General features: G+C 36.6%; 1 protein-coding gene across 1 annotated transcript in view; it reads right to left on the bottom strand.

Annotated features, from left to right (window-relative positions):
- TRHDE (thyrotropin releasing hormone degrading enzyme) overlaps positions 1 to 18,201 on the bottom strand; it is a 215,534-nt gene that overhangs the window by 27,086 nt on the left and 170,247 nt on the right. The window contains exons 11-12 of the mRNA XM_088522982.1: positions 14,890 to 15,023; positions 14,735 to 14,790 (exon numbers count right to left, since the gene is read on the bottom strand). Coding sequence (XP_088379108.1) covers positions 14,735 to 14,790; positions 14,890 to 15,023 — 190 coding nt within the window. The remainder of the gene's footprint in view (positions 1 to 14,734; positions 14,791 to 14,889; positions 15,024 to 18,201) is intronic.

Here is an 18,201-nt window from a genome sequence, read left to right as displayed (position 1 = left end):
CATAAAAGACATCTTGCAAGGGAAAGAGTTTAGCAAGGTTTCAAGAAGGCTGTTTAAATGAACAGCTTTACAAGTAAAGTACAATACAGCTTCAAGCATTTGAAAGCTGCTTTTTAAAATTCAGTTCTGGAAACATAAAGCTTTAGGATTTGTAGTCATTTTCTTTTTCAGAAAAGCATTATTTCTTAACTATCCAGACCCCAGAAACAAAGCGTAACCCTGTGGGTGCAAACTTCCTAGCAAAAAAAGCGTTTCTCCTGATGCATGAGTTTAACTCTCATGGGAGATCTGTACCTGCTTAAAGTGGAGATAACGATTTTGTTTTCATTAAACACTTTAAGTCAGAAAGTGGGATTCCACAAGCATCAATTTAACAGAGCCTACAGTCTGATATATCCTCATAGACTGCTTTTTCTCCTCATTGAATGAAAATGTTTCCTTTAATTTCCATCACTGTCCAGGGAAAAAAATGCATATATACAATAAGCAAAGAAAATAGATTATTATGGAAATGAACCAGTACATATCCTTGGAGATAAATTCTGACCTAAATTGTAACAGCATAAATGAAAAGCTACTAAAATCTTTGCAGTAGACTGTTCTTCTTGGTAGAGTCCGAAACCGGTCTCCTTTCCAGCAGCATCGCATCCATACAAGCCACTGAACTTCACATTCCCTCCTAGAAGAATTCCACCCTATTCCCTTACGGTTCCCAAGAAAGAAATGAGTTCATGTATCCATCTTCAGAAGGCTCTAGCCACCTATGTCCTTAGAGTAACCCCCTCTCCAGACTGCTTCAGGCCTCCTTCCTCTCTGCTTCTTTTGCAGCACACGCTCAAGCAAGAAAAACAAGAACACTTGGGAACTGAACAGTTCACTGAGTCACTCAAGAACTGAACAGATGTGAAATTCAAATGAGGCTCCTAGAGTAGGGCAGAGGAGAAAATGCAGTGCATCTGAAGACAGACAAAATAAGGTAACTAGAAATACTTCATTTTTGTAGGTCTTTCTTATTACAGAAGGAGCAAAATATCACTAAAGTATGTTCTAGGTTGCAATACTTTTTAAAGATGCAGAACCAGAAGAATATTCTGAATACTGTGGAGTTAAATATCTTGTAGATAACGTTAGCAGAGTTAAACTTGCTTGAAGGTGCATAAGCATATTTGGTTCCTAGTGGGTTTGTGATTATTGTTACTGATAATTTGATTGACATAAGAAAGTGTGCACAAGGAACAAGAGTAATGGCTGTGGGAAGCATGCCACTTAACGAAGAAACAGATGAATGGTTATTATAGCTGCACTAATGGACATTTAAGATCATGCTCCTGAAATTAAGTCTCTCTATGCTAAGTACAAAAGAAATCATCACTGCAAAACAAACATATTATTTCTTTTTAAGATTAACTTCTCTAGAAAGAAACATAAAAAGTTAATTCAAAGAGATGTTACTTATTCATGAACTTTCTGCCTTCCTATCTGTTTCAAAATTGTGATTCTCTGTTGATGGTCCTCATCCTCTTCACAATGGAAACTGTTACTTGCATCCCTTACTGCTGATAACTTGTAAATTTAACCCTCTAATTCTTCTTACTTCTCCCCTTACCCCCATTTTTCCTTGTGCTTCCTCACAGCTATATTCCTTCTCAAGTAAAAATAATACAGCAAATTTTTTCCTGTTTCCTCCTGAACTTCCTCCACTTTATGGGTCTTATCCTTGAAGAGCTTAGGCATGGTATCATTAAAATCAGCTTTCCAGATACACAGAATCAATCTCAAGAGCAGAGTTTGGGTGAGGGCAAGACCTTATGGATCACATTATCACATAAGTACCATCACACTCAACACCTCAGGTTTTGAAGGAAAGTTGCTATTGCTGCTAAGATCACTGTCAGATTCTGTGTCAGCATATGCTGGGCAAGTGTGCTTTAAGTACAACTACAGGGCTTGGTTTCTGAGATAAAATGAGAAGAGACATATCTCAAATCTGCTTATGATGGCACATAACATAGGAGTATTTCCCTGCAGAAAACAGAAATTTTTCTGTAGCTTTCAGTTAACATTATTCTTTATGTTCTATAAAATTTTATTGTATGAATGCCTACAGAAGGCTATTATCGTCCTATTCTGTCACCCTCAGTCACTAATCTGTGTTTATGGACCTTTTTTTTTCCAAAACCACTACCATCTGCCAAACTATTTGCCATTAAATAGCTTTGATCGAGAGCTAAGGATAAACACATTCATTGTTTTACTTTTTTGTGTAAAATGTGATATATAAAGTAAGTTATAAAATATTAAATGTATATATATATGAAAGTTCAAAAAGTCTGAGGAAGATTTACATTCATAAAAGAAGGAAAGAGTTGTTAACGGTCAGGCCGAATACTAAGGCTACTAATTTATGGTATTCATAGCTAAGAAAACATGATACAAGGAGAAGATATCAGTCCACACCATAAAAACATAAAACATAAAATCCACATACAGATAAGAAGTTCTAAGGTTAGGGCATATCTAAAACCGGGATCACAGATGCAGGAGCTCTGTCACTTGTCCTGGGAGTTACCATGGCTGCTAGATAGCAGAACACAGAAACATTTGATATCAGTGGCTATGTGCTGTGTTACATTCCAGGACTCTGCATCTTCACCAAGCACAGTACCTGGTTTGTTAAGCTTTGTATATAATGGATTTTTTTTCAATTTATTGCTACAAATGATTTCCAAAATCCCCTTCCCCAGAAAATACTGAATCCAGCAAGATATACTGGCTCACTTGAACAGTGAAAAAGTCACCCACCAGCCCAGGGCTTCTGAAGAGCTAGTAAGGTTCTCTTTCTCAAACCTGCAAGAACTAGGACCTGGCCCACAAAAGCGAAATTTTGCAGGCAACAAAGTAGGTCAAAGGCTCAGTAGTTCCACGGGACCTGTGGCAAGCATATACCACCAAGCTCCCTGAGAACTTTCAGTCAAAACCACTCAGTCCATTTACGGAGCAGGAAAATAGCCAAGGTGAGGAAAGAAAGCAGAACAAGGAATTTGGAATGGGTCTGTTCTTAATATCTTTGTAAATTCCGATGGCACAACAAAGAGCAGTAGAAGTGTTAAACAGAAATATTTAACAATTATAATTACAATAATAATAAAAAGAGCAGTAACAACTTTCCTATCAATGGAAAAAATGCAAAATTCCCCTGTAATATAATTTTCTGGTAAGAATATTCAAAGCTATTATAGGTACTACAGTATATAATGTATGTTCTGTACATACTGTACATTTGTCACTGATTTATCACTGTCTCTTCCAACAATGTCACTGGAAGGTCAGTGACAGAAATCCTTATTTCTCATCTGTCTTTTTAGCCATCAATCATATTGCTATCCTTAAAGTCCAGCAAAGGTACCATCGGATCATTCCTGTCAAAGTCCAATTGGACTTTTCCCGTTTAGCCATCTAAGAGGAAAATTGAAATAATAATGTCTGTCGCTCAAGGAATAACCAATTCTGAGCTACACTAAAACCAGCTAACAAACATAAACATACCAGAAACACTGTAATGTCCTCTCTGAGGACTGGTCCCACTGCTTCTGAAGAAATGTCTCTAGCAGCCACTTGAGGATATCAACAATTACGTATCCACAACCAAAAGGATTATGCAGATGAATTTGGGGTAATTATGGCAAGTATATAGCATACGAATCAATCTAACCATCTACTGCTGATTCACAAACAGTGGTTAAAAGCAAACTAATATTTAGGTTAAACATTCTCAAATACAGGTTAACCAGTTCACAAATCTTCATGTGTAGAGTCTAGAATGAAAAGGCTGGAAGAGACTTTAAGAACTTACCTAGTCCCTATCCTAAACTATCCTATCTGAGACAGATTCATACCAATGTCATTTTGATAGAAATTTGTCTAATTTCTTATAGGCCTCGAGTAATAGAGATCCTAAAATTTCCGTGCTCCCCTTTTCAGAGGCTTGATAATAAGAACATTCTAACTTTTGTGTTTCACTCAGTAGTTACAGAAGATCACTGTCAGATCCCTGGGCATGTCCTAAAATGAAAGATTATTTATATAACTTTGGTATAAGTGAGAAAAAAAAGTAGAACTGCCTCCTTATTGTATTCTGGATTAGAGGTTTTTGGCCTCACAGATCACATAGAAAGGAGTTCAAATTTAGTAAAGAGCTTCTGTAAATCCTAACGCAGCCATACCCATACTTAGTCATTAGAAAAACAGGACTGTAAAAAACAAAAAATATTCAAGAAAGTCATATTTGAGTCCTTTGGTTGTTTTATCAGTTTTATGTAATTCTTATCTATTGGTTTATCAGCACATCAACCATTCTGTCAACCATTCTTGCTTTGTGCAAGGAGAACTTCAGCATGTGACAGAAACACAGCACAAAATGAAGTTCCTATCACCTGTATTGCTGACCCTCACAATTACCTACAGAGCTGGAGAAGAGGAATATGGATTAGCAGAGAGATTTGATGTAATTATTAGACAAATTTTCTAGAAGCAAACATCCTAGATCAGCAGGGTTTTCATGCCTAAAGAGCCTGCTGCTATGGTGAAAAGGTGATACCATGTTTTAACAAGAGCAGAGGTAGATAAAGACCTTTCAGAAGTAATAAATTTAAGCACCAGCACCAACTCCTTGACAAGCCACAACTCTGCTTTTACTGAAGAAATTACTAGGGTGGGTGTTACTCATTGCTTGAAAGAGGCAATGAATAAGATGAGTAAGTACTGCGCATAACTATGAAATAACCTTCACAAAGAATTCTCACTAAAAACCCCATACTGGTCAAAATTAATCTTTAAATTACATGGGCTTTTAATGAGTCATATAAAAGCAAGAGATCTAGATTTTACTATGAAAAAACAGTGTGTATTCAGCTGCATTCTGACCTTGATTTGTTCTTTACACCAAGCCACTGAACTTATGGACAGATCCCAGAACATTCATTTTCCCCCTAGGGACAAAGTACCAAATGGTAGTGTAATTGCCAAAGGAAAGTTATTACTCTGTTCTGAATTATTTCTATCATAAATCCAGAACCAGTCAAACAGACTCTGTCACAAAAACGACAGGGTTGCTGTACAGTGATAAGAGCCCCACATACAAGCACACCATAAATCCCTTAGACCCACCATCCAACAAAGTCATTTTAAGTCATGTGTTTAAATCAAAATTAGAAAATCCAAGTTGGTTGACATTGTTGAAATGATGGAAATAAGGTGATTTATTTGCCACTAGTTTAAGACTCAGCTGCCATCATCTGTTTCATATGAAATGTGTAAAGCATGACTAGATTTTTGTTTGGATAATTTTGGAAAGAAAAATCCCATCTCTTTAAAACATAGTTATGTAACCCAGCTTAATTTCAGTTCCATTTCTGTGCATGAGCAATATATGAAACATTGGACTATGCCCATTAATCCACAACAGGATGGGCTAAAATAAGTTTGGATTCTTATTTATTGAGTCTCTTTCACTTTTAAAGTCATCAGTGTGTATTAGAATAAATTCCAGGGAAACTTGTTGTCACTGTTCATGTAGGTTTAAGTGTGTTTGTCTTTTTCTAACACAACATATTTCTTCTGAACACTAAAGAGTGGTACCCTTACTGATGTATTCAGAGAATGTTTCTCACTATGCTCCAGCAGCAGTTCTGCGGCAGTTAGGTAGAAACGGGTATGTTGAACCCTGATGAGGGAAAACACTTTGAGCCATGCAACCCACGCAGTAGGAATACAAACTCCCGTAGTCACAGCCATCACATTCAACTCCTGCAAGCCTGGGTAGCCAAAGATTAAAACCTTAAGAGTGCCTGGCATCCATGTTCAGGAAGGGAAGCTGGAAAAAAAAAAAGTTTTCACAAAGAACACTAATTAGCAACCTGTAAAAAAGGCCCTGAGATCATCAAAGAATGATCTACCTCATCCTCCACTTTTTGGGCTTGGTTTGGGCTGTCTTAACTATAAATAAGAACTCTGACTTTCTAAGGCAACAAAAACGACTTAATGTAGGTATTATCATTTATACCAACCGCCATGTGACTGGAGTACAGGAATGCACACCTGTTCTTTGATGAGCAGAACAGTATCAATTGACTTGTAAGCTAAATGCAAAAATATATATTCCATTTCTCCAACATCAAAGCATTCAGAGAGTATGACAGTTACAAGTAAGGCAAGCTTATTATTATGTTTTCTTACATTGCAAAATATTTGAGGACTCTTTAAGTGATGTTCAGCTCCATACAAGAGCATTTGAAGCATCCTACATGAGACAGTTCAAATTCATTGCAATTATCACAGTATCGTGTGGCCTAAATTATCTTACACAAATTTAGAGTTGCTGCATAAGAAAGGCTAATGTTAGTTTAAATGAATCACCTTTGTTGAAAACCATTAAAAAACTTTAAAAAACACATTTGTAAAAAATGTAACAAAAAATCCCCTCAAACTGGAGTTCAGTAATTCTTCTTTCTTCTTCTTCCCCACATGAAAAAAAGGGAATTGACAAAGAGGAGTGTAAGATGAAAAGGAATCATCTTGCTGCTGAAAATTAAGACCATGCAGTAAGCTAGGTAATGTCATGTTTTTCATTATCACAAAAGCCTTTTTCTGAGAAGTATGTTACTCATAAATTTAAATTAAATGAAGAAATTTAAATTAACTGAAGAAATTTAAATTAACTGAAGAAATTTGAGGGTATTTCAGGGGCTAATAGAGGTCAATTTCAGAGGACTCAGTTATTAAAAGTGTTATTTTTTTTCTGTGTGATATTTTGGCAGGGGGTAGAATGGAACAACTCTTATATTCCTCGAATTGTCAATGGGCAATGATATCTGCGAGAACATGTTCAAGCAAAATTCAAAAGTAGGAATTAGTTTGTTATTATGCACAACACTTTCATCTCTTCCTCTTCTGTTCTATTCCAATGTTCACAATTTGCATATCTGCCATTCAGAGTTGAAGTATTTGTTTAAAAACTACAAACTTTCAAACAGAAAGTACAAAAGCCTGATCTTGAAAATACACATTTTAATTTCATTTTTATATGCCAGAATGCTTACAGAATTGGATATTATTTCAGTAAAAGCAAATTTCTATAAACATATTTAGAATTACAGACCCTCTGAAGCTCTCATAACCCCCCACCTTTTCTCTTATCTCCATTTTACACAGAGAGATGCGAACAGGTTACGCAGCTTGACCAAGGTCCTATAGGATCTGCTACAAACCAACGAAGTCTATAGCAGAAACAGCACTTAAAGTCTCTCTAGACCCTGCCCAGTGCTTGATGCATAACACAGTCCTCCCTATTTATTTTTCAATCTCTGGGCAGAGGAAAATGCACTTCTAGAATACTAAAAACCAAGCATGAAGAAGCCAAACTGACATAGCGTTGATTTAAAGGTCTAATCTTAAATTTAATCAAGCTAAGGGATTTTCCTATTTTATTCCCAGTATGCCACAGAGATATCCTGACATATATTTTCAAAAAAACACATTATAAAGTCACCAAATGAAGACTGAAGGACTCAAAAGTAAAATCTGAAGTTGCAGCTCAGCACAGGCTGAGAAGGATCAGACCACTTATGGGCACCAATCCTGGCACACGACTATTGGAAGAGCCCAAAAGTTAGGATCATTTCTGAGAAGCCTCAGTATAGCCAGCTCAAAGCAGCAGGCAAAGCAATCAGCAGCCTAAAGGGGGGCAGATATTTTTGTTATTTCGAGGAGGCATCAGTTATTACGAGGTGTTTAGAGCAGCACCTTCAGGCTCATTCCCACAGAAGTTGTTCCTACCTTGGCTCTGGAGCAGCAGGGTCTCCTGCCCTCTACTCTGGCCCTGCTCATGCAGAAAAGCCGTGGGGTGCTGGGAGAAGGAGAGGGAGAAATTAAGCTGTTTCTTGTGAGAGGAGAGGTGAGGAAGGTGAGGAAAAGGGCTGAAAAGGCAGCTGCGGGAAGCAGAAGGGGTTGTCAGATCACAGGAAGACATGAACAATAGTTATATCTGGGGGATATGACCTCTGCAGAAAGGCACATGCTGTGATGATGGACAAAGCACCCAGATTCCTGAAGTCAAATTCCACAGGCTGTTCCCCTGTCCTGTCACTACAGAGCAGTTCATGGCAGTTGCACTGCAGCATGGATGCCTTCATCTCAAGCCAACTTCAAAAATAGCTTGGACTATAGAAGGCCATGACTGTAGCTAACAACAAACAGCCAATAATACTGCTTTTGCTCCCTTGAAATCTCAGTCATTTTCCTGAATTCATACTGGCCTTTCGGTATGAACAGAATTGATGTAGTTTATAGGGTAAAACAATTGCAGGTATATTAACTCATAACTCCCAGAATATATATTTTTTGGGTGTGTAGATTAACAATATCTACCATTTCAAGACGATATATATACCCTAGGTCAAGACTCATCCACTGCATTAAACACTCTGCATAGAACTCAGCTTTACAGTTTCACTTTTATTTATGCTGAAAAGTCTTATTTAAATTCTTCCCCAGCTCTCAGTAGCTTTTCTATTGCCCGGGATGCTCTCCTGGTACAGTGCTTCCCTGAAATTTGCTTTACTGCCCTTAGTCATGTAATATGATCAGATACACAAGTGATATGTAACCACGGTAGTAGAATGGACTTTTAGCATGCTTGCTGTCAAGAATCTTTGAATCTTCTTATGTGAACATATGCAAATGAAAGGCTTAACTCCAACCAAAGCAGGTATCAAGGCTGTGATGTGTCATAGAACATAAGGACTAACATGCACCATATGGAATGAATGATGGTTACCTTGAAGTATTTGTGGTTTCTTATTTTCTCTAAAAAGGTGCAGCTCCTGTGCCCCATTGAGAGAATATTTATGTCAAGAGAAACAAACAACAGGTCTTGTAGAAGCTGTTGCCCAAATCAATTGGCTGATACGTTGAATAGTCACCAAAATCTGTATGAAGGTGAAAGAGCTGCTATAGCATCTGCTATAATAATTTAGATGAGGCCTTATTTATTAAAATAGTAAATCTATACCACTATCAATCAAGCATGATATAAATTATTGATCTAATACTCACTCCCTTAGCTGGTACTCAGAGGCACTAATTAAGGAACCTACTTAACATATCTGTTGTCTTCAACTATCAGCAAACGCTAATAATGAAGGCTGGGGTTAAATGCATAGTTAAATGGATGTTACGTGACTGTTCATGAATGACCCAAGCAAAACAAGGCCAACAACCCTGGATGTGGTTGCTGAAGTTTGGAAAGATTTTGGAGTTCATTAATTGGGCTAGCTGAGAACTTCTACCTTTTTTAAACACTTTATTATCCTTTTAATTCCTAGCCCTAGAATTTTAAGTGGGCCCTCAAAGGTCTTGGTTTTTCATGACATTATGCTGAACAGAACTTTAAGTAAAAAGTAAGTCAAGAATAATGTGAAACCAAGCACATTAAATAGGTTGGAAAACCTCAAATGCTCGAGTAAACGAAGCCTTGATCTCTGAAGAAGTGCAGTGAAGACAACTTCAGCTCCATAGTTTAATTTTGTTATGCACATATTCCCACCAGCTACTTTAAGAAAATGTGTTTCCAACTCATCAGTAATAATTGGGATTTTATATAGAAGGGTATAAACCAGAGGCTTAGTTACAGTGATCACTACAGTCAGGACTTTCATTGCCCAGCAGTTACTTCAGTGCTAGTGTTGGTGATACTTTGCTACTCTTTTGACACCAGTTTGCTTTAAAGGGGGTTATGACCACCGCTGCTATCATTTTTCTTCTCAGTATCCATAAATCAGATCAATAAAAAATGAGGAGAAAAGTGCTGCTTCGGGTAGCTGAGTGGCCAGATGTTTTTGTCTTAATATTCCACAACTGGGAAATTACTTAAGGAATAAAGAGAGGGTTGGTTTCAGTTTGTTTTTTTTTCCCTCTAAAGTTACATGTTTTTTTTCAGATACCAAAGGCCAGGTGAATGAAGTTCTGTCAGAAAAGAACTTTCAAAAATGCCTTATGAAGAAGGAAAGTTCCTTAGCTCACAAAGAGTTCTGGAGGTTGGCTTTTGTGGTTGCTTATTTCTGACACAGTTCCTATCTTAGTTGAAGTGTACATAGGTAGGCTCTGCTGGCCCCAAAAAGAACAGTATGGAGAGGTTATAGCTCCATCTACCCCAACTTGGTGAAGGAAATGAACAGTGCTTCGATATGTTCAGATCGTTACCTATGTTATCAGAAAGAACAGTCTTCTCTCAGGTGAGCCATGTCTTCCACTCACTTCCTCTCACACTGAGTCACAGCCAATCATCCTTTATATTAGTCCATATTCATACACACACACTGGAGTATTTTCCACCACTCTACATTGATTAAGGAGATAACAGAGATGCAGAGTTTCTCTCCTACTCTCCGATGTCCCAGGAGGCACACAGAATCGATGACATCCCTGGAGCAAAATAATTATCTAATTTCGTGCTATCTCATAATTATAAAGGAAAAATTCTATACATCAGTACTAAGGCCCAGAATCAAGCTAAGAAAAAATTCCTGAGAAGTGTTGAAGAAAAGCTGCTGAAAAATATGCAAAAACTTTTCTTAAGCTGCATCTTTGGCCTTGTTAGCGGGTGACCGCTGACTACAGTCTCAACGTATTCTAACCTGTCAATAGGCTTATTGCCAAGAAAACCTGAGCATTCAAAGAACTCCACCACGACGTCTTCAAAGACAGAACAGAAGACAGGATGTCTTGTCTGTCAATAGTGAGGCAGTCTCTCAGCATCAAAAACTGATTTCCTAGGCAATTATCACCTGAAGACAGGTAGGCTGCCTGTGGAGCAGGCAAGATCAAAGGGACATTAAGCATATACTAGGTTTCGAGAGACAAAACAGATGCATTCTTCTAGAACAAGAAGGCATAATAACTATTTTAAAGGAATGTAAAATAGGCATCCACAGCCACATCTGATCGAACATTATACTATTAACACTGAATGTCAACTAGACATATTTCTTTGATTTAATATTGGATTAAATCAACCAGTTTAATGAGGGGAAATTACTATAAAGATTAGAGACCAACAAGAAAAACTAGAGGTGACACAAGACTCTTGACATCAGGAGGGTAATTTATTCTATGTTAAGCATCTTCAAGGGGTCAGGTGCACATTTTTCTCCATGGTTACCTTACTCCAAGGTAACCCGCTCAGATACACCGGTCAACATTTGGCACGTCTAAAATAGGGTATCCCATCTCACATATTACAAAGCTCATCCTCTATCTTCATGAGAGGGTTAGAATGAGAGGAGGAGCTGACAATAGTATTCACTCTCTCAAGAAACAGTAGGAGGCTTATTTCCTATAACAGTACTTATTAGAGCTATCAGAATTACCTTTTGCTCAATTTAAGCTTGCAAAAGCTATACGGTTCCATTTGCCTTTTCTCGTTTTTCTCAGTCTACCTTTAACACATCAATTTTACTACAATCCACATGGTTGCAATTTGTTTTGAAACTTGATAGTGAACATCCCCCCAAAATAAAATATCTCCAAGAGGAAGAAAAGAAAGTGTCTAGTTTCTATTCTTGCTCAAGACTTTGATCATTCTGTTCAACAAGCTATATTACTGCCAAGGCCATAGTTGCCTACAGTATCAGGACACATGCAAGTATTACAGCAGAGAAAAGAATTATACATAAAAATCTGAAAAACAAGCTTGTGAGAAGTCAAAGTGCGCAAGTAGTAGCTTTCTTTTACTTTTACTTCTCAGTTCAGCTCTGCTTGATTAATTTTATGGGACAAAAATACACCAAGAAGAAAGAGGAATATATCTATATATAAAGTGGACAAAATATTAGGAGATTAAAGAGCTTAAAATATTCCTTGCTGTTATCAATTCATTTACGTTGTTTATTTTTGAGAAATCATCATGCTGGATAGTAAAAGGATAAAACACTTTTTGGAGGAATGAAATACATACATTCCCCTTGTGCCATTTTTGAGTTCCCCTTGCCAGCACTCCAAAATAAATTACAGGAGTAATATCTGGCTTTCTCCAGATCTAAATGTTATTGCATTATACTAACAATAAGAACCATATTTGTTCCACAAATAAAATCAATTAGTGTTAATAACATAAAGAAATTTCATACTAGGACATTGGAGAAATTGAGTCAAATCTCTCTGCTGTGAAATACATCATCTGTATCAAGTTCAATACCACACTGGAGAGTACTTTAGAAGTTCTGAAGACCAATGGAATATTTCGAAGAAACATGGTCTCTTTAGTACAGTAAAAATGAACTGCTTATTTTGGAAATTCTTTTAGAAAGGATAACCATAAATTTAAGAAGTTATGTTTGCTTTTACATATTATTTTATTACTTTATACTTATATATTTATAATATATAAGAATTAAAAATAAAGCCATTTATTCCATTTTTCTGCTATATTTCAAATCATGTATGTGTATAGTTGCAGATGACAAGGTACATGGCTTCAGTGCATATAGGGACCACAACTGAGGACAGAATTACCCTTAGAAATAGCCAATCTTCTGAGAAGTCACCTATGCCTCGTCAACAAAGTTACGCATCGTTTTTCACTTCATAGAAACATCTCTGTGTGTTTAATCTTCATACCACATAGCATTATATGGCAAAGAGACACAGTCTGTATCAGGCAAAGATTAAATCACTACAGCATCCCCAAAGCAGGAAACATCCAAACTATGGTACTCCTCAAACAGAAAATGAAGCAACATGCTGTACTATGGCTCACAGTTAAGAGAGAAAAGCTAAGTCATTTTTAGGTTGATGGTGAACATCAACCTAACATTTCTGAACATTTGACTTCTTGAGGAAATCGAAAGGGTCTCTGTGATTTTAATAGCTGTCAGAGCTGGTTTTGGGAACACTGCTGTATCGTGTAGGAGCGCTCAACACAGCAGGTACAGCTGGGCTCTACAGCTGTCCCGGTGAACAGTTTGACATGCACCAGCTAATCACTCTATTCAGTTTTCTAGTAAAGCCTTTTACATGTGCTTTAATATTCCCAGAATTTCAGGTGCTCTGCTATCGAGGCCTGCCTGTAGAACACTCCTCTTCTAACAAGACATCTTAGAGAACTGTCTCAGAACTGACTCAGAAGAAACCTATAAGAATCAAATTGAAGAACACCATTTTCTATGCCTAGATTTTCACTGAAATCAAGGCTTATCTGATCGCTTTCAATTCATGGAAAGAAGAAAGAAAGCCACAGACTGATTTTGCATAAGTTCAAATTACTTTAGTTTTATTTAGTTTATTCAATAAAGAAACTTTGAGTTGTCACACACAACAAATAAAATGGAACCAGCTGTCATGTTACTGAACATTTATTAGTTCATCTGATAGTCTAGATATTTCAGAATGTTATGCAATATTTTGCGGGCCAGGGAGTGCACAACTCATGGTCCACTGAAGTCTGAAGCAATGAAACGATGACCTACATTCAGTCCTGTGCTGCTGTCAATGGGAAGAGGCCAAAGGCAAGAATGAAGGGCAGTGCAAAAAGCAAAAGCAGACTCCTCCTCCTCCTCTCCATATCATGCCTTCTCCCTGCCCTTCTCGACCATTAAGGGATAATCACTAGGTCATGTCATATATTCAGTCTGGTATTGGCAGCAGGAACAGAGTTGTAGGGCACATAACTGTGTTTTACTGCAATGGTGCTAGAACATCACTGAGCCATAATTTCTGTGTGACATTGTGCCTGAATCTCAAACATCTCTGGTGATCATTTCTAGTGAAATGTACCTCTGTACTGCCAAGTTGTACAAGCCACTGCTCAAATATGGCTATAAATATGCTAGCAAACAGAACAGCCAGTAATATCAGGAATTCTTTTCACACAGCCTTTGACATCACAGTGTTTTACTGACACAATGATCTTGAGGACATAGGGAATCTGTAAGTTTGAAAAGTTCCACTGCTTTCTCCTTATTTTACACTTTGATTACTAAAGTATTAGACTACTTGATTCAAATCAGGAAAATTTCCACTGCCTCAGTTCATAAAGGTATTACCTAAACAGCCCTATATGTATGTGTATATATATATATATATATGTATATACGTATATATATCAAGTATGATCATCCTGAAAAATAAAATGCTACATAAATTCGAGAACTGCTAAGTAGAACTCTGATTTTCCATTTTACATAAAAATCACACAGAAAACGGGTCTGCCTTAGCAGATTGCAAGAGAAAGAAGATACTAGAAAAATCAGATGACAATACAAGTTAAGGCAAAAAAAAATCCTGAATCGTGAAGGTGTCTCCCAAATACTACACAAGGGTCATGAAGGAGAGAGGAAAAAAACAAAGGCGTTAAGGAGAGAGAGAACAAAGCAAAAAAGCAAAACAAAAAAAACTCCTTCATTAAAGAAGGAAAGAGATTATTTCCAAAGCATTAAATTGAACTTGCCGTAAAATTGATCAGACCTCTCCACAGTCAGAAATACCCTAAAGCAATTATCGATCAAGAGCAGTGAATGTGCTACAGACCATACGTATGCACCATATCAAAAAGAAAAAAGAAAAGAACTAAACTGTTTTTAAAACATATTTAACTTCAAAACACACTCAACCACTGGTTTAATGACTGCATGAACTGTTGGAGGAAAGTATATGAAGATAAATTATCTCCAGGAAAACATACCTGGCTAGATTGAATGCATCATCGATCAAGCCTGCTCGATTACTGACAGAGATAACCTGTGAGGGGCAACCAGAAAAAATGGAACCATTTAGGTTGATAAAACAATGAAGCTCTACTTATCAAAGAAGATTTTAGGGATGAGAAGAGAAGCTTACCTCGTGGTTCCTTGTTAGCTGATTAATTAAGAGCCTCCAATTTCTAATATCATAATTAACTCTAAAGTAGCCAGTCTGGTTGATGTTTCCCAGCAACCAACTTGCTTCTTCCAAAGCAGGAATTCTGTGGTGTTCTGGAAAGAAAGAACAAAATGGGAAGGGGACTTCGTTTTAAGCTTAAAAAGTCTTAAAAAGAAAAAAAAAAGTTACTTTTTTCCTTCTGAAAAATACTCAGGAAGATCATAAAATTAATTCAGAGACTAACAAAAATATCATTAATAATGTGGTTGATTTAGAGTTTTCTTTTTCCGCTCTACTAAGCACTGAGACGCTCTCCTTCAGAACTAGCTATATCAGTTCCTCTTTCCCCTAAATAATCACTTAGAGGCTGAAATTATAAGATTATTTTGATATTTGTACAAGCTAGAATTAAGACAGTGCATAAGCATATGCAGGACTAAGGATTTCAACAACAAAATACCCTGAACTAAACATCACGTGCTTCTTTCACTACAGAATGAATTATCAGGCTTAAATATCTCTTGAAGAATCCTTCAATTTGCTATATTATTCTGACATAATCAATTGTGAACTAAAATGCTCTAGTTTCTACTTTTTCACTTTTCCTACTATAACAGAATTAGTCTGTATACTCTCAAAAAAGGGAACAGCCTTCTCATATATTTTAAAAATAAAAAGCAATATGCAAAATTTGTTTTAAACATAATTCCCACAGGAAATTGATTGGTGTGCTTGAGTTGCCTGAAGGTAATAATGGAAAAAAATATATATATCAATATGGTCTTCACAATTCATATATACCATCTAGTATCTAAAAATATGAGAGAAATAGATTTATTTACAGCCTTTCTTTTAAAAAAGTAATGTCTGAGGAAATAATAGATGACTAGATCTACAGACAAACATTATCTATTCCATTGACTAAATAACACTTTCAAACACACGAATAAGCATAAATTTAGGTGCATACATAAGAAGAGACCAATCCTAAAAATACATAATTATGCATTTAAATTCATGGAGTTCTGTGAATTCAGATAAAGTTTCAGGATTAAAAGAAAGAAAAAAAAAACCTCTTCTCACCTAGGTAGTTCAGAGATCATTAAAATCTTAGAAATATTAGTCTGGAAAAAATCAGTTGTTGCCTATAGAATTTCATTCTGTTATTACTCTTTGAAGATTTGTCTAACTTCCACCAGCTCAGTTTAATTATTTTATATAAACTGTTGAGAAAAAAAAAAGACTGACCTCTGTATTTAGTTAAAATATTAGTTTGTTTTGATAAACTGCCAATTAGACACATCCTTTTTGTGCTAACATATCCTGCAGAAATAGTACTAGAGTGAAAAAAGGAAAAAAAAAAAGAGAGAGAGAATGAAGTCCTACACCTCCACGGGATTCCTGGCCTTGGGAAAGGCATGTCAGCTACTAGGTTGAGAGAAATAAGTAATTAAGACTGGAATACACAAAGGCTAATGAACTGCAAGAAGACCTGCACCAGCTCATTAGCAGGAAAACGCACAATCTATGAGTCATGGCTAACCTAATCTTTCAAAAGTAACAAGGTAGCCAAATCCAATGTGGACAAAGAGGGCTTTCCAAATCAGTATTTTTTACCTGTGAACCACCTGGGTGGCCTTTCCCGCAGACTCCTGTTAGCCAGTTTTCCAACTGCCCAAGCACCTGAGTTGCTTTTGATGCAGTATTATTGGGAAGGTTTCAAGACCTCGTGTCCTGACTGCCACAACGGTTTGTTAAACACTGTGCTATAGCCATAGCTTAGCCCTAAACAAGCTCCGTGACTGTTCTGCTGAACTTGCTACTCTGTCTAAATACTTTATTCACCAGACCTTAAGTCAGAATTACCCTGTCGCTCATGCCCAGAATCTTATGGAAGACCTGAATTCTGATTCCTGGGAATACTCAATTACTTTATACAAAGCAAAGTATTACCTAGAGAAGCTGTAAAAGATGACCAAGAGAACTTATAGCATAATTACAAAGGCATTTTCTTAGAAGAGCTTTGTTTCAAATGCCTGTTGTTACTCAGGGTGAGGAGAAGGAACTTGAATCTGGGTCGATCACTTCCTATTTAATTTTCCCAGCCTGGTGCTGTGACCAACCTGACACCACTAAATCTCAGCAATGTTCTATATCAGCCTAGTGGATTTGTTAACAGCAGCTACAAAAATATTGCAACTGCAAAAATATTCTATATCTAGGAGAAACTGTTGGGGGAAAACAAAATTTAGAATTTCTCTGGGTCTTCAGTGCTGTATTGCCTTGTGCGGTCAGGTACAGAGCACTCATGTGCCAGAAATTCCTACTGTGTTAATGCAGAACTGTGTTCTCCTTATGTTTTTCTATTAAGAACTAACTCTCAATGCCACCGTAGTTGAAAATAGCCTCTTGAAACTGGTTAATCCATGACCCCTCTATCATACCTGAAAACCTATCAAATATAAGCACACATTAATCAACAGCTAGGTAAAGAAATACATAAAATAGAAACTTTCAATATCAGATGTTATAAAAGAAATAAATGCACACACTTTTCCTCTGTTGGAGTATTTTCATTTAATTCTGATCTCTGAAGTGAGGAAATTACTTGCAATCTGCAATACAATACTGAATAATACTTGCCAATCAAATATGACAACTTTAAAATAACCTATTCCATAAATGGCAGCTGTGGAACACTACAAACACATATTGCTTTAATGGAGAACAGTATCTTTTCAAAGCCTGATGGCATTATTGCTGTTTTGGTCAGTTTTAAACGCAATCATAACCCTTTGCTATTATTTCTTGATAAAGACACTCATGGGTTGGTCTTTTTCTCAAATACAGGACAGGAATCTTTCAAGCTTTTCTAGCTCATATAAGCAGGTGGTTATTTTGAGGGACTGTCTGATGTATGTGTTTCACACAGTTCTATATAATTTACTGGAATTCAGCATTTGAGTCTGTCAATTCTAATGCCTTCCTATGAAAGAAATTCTTTTTTTTTCTGGCAAAGACAGCACTGCAAATTTCTATACACATGGGCAATCTCTCCACTTATCACAAATACATTTATTAGTTTCGTGTTAAAAGTACTATTGTTAGGAAAAAAGGCAGTCATTCCATGTTAAACCCTATATTAAACCATTCATGACTTTCAAAAACAAAAAGAAAAAAAAAACATTTGGGGAGAAATCTGTCTTTGATGGGTTTAGTTCACCTTTTAAAATCTAAACTATACATACAGATATACTTGAGACTAAAGAGAATTTCTTTAGTCTCATTCAA

This window comes from Tinamus guttatus, unplaced genomic scaffold (assembly GCF_059628265.1).
Source record: "Tinamus guttatus ecotype Peru unplaced genomic scaffold, ASM5962826v1 Tinamus_guttatus_pri_ptg000171l, whole genome shotgun sequence".
Taxonomy (NCBI): Eukaryota; Metazoa; Chordata; class Aves; order Tinamiformes; family Tinamidae; genus Tinamus; species Tinamus guttatus.
This window is presented reverse-complemented; position numbering and strand designations above follow the sequence as displayed.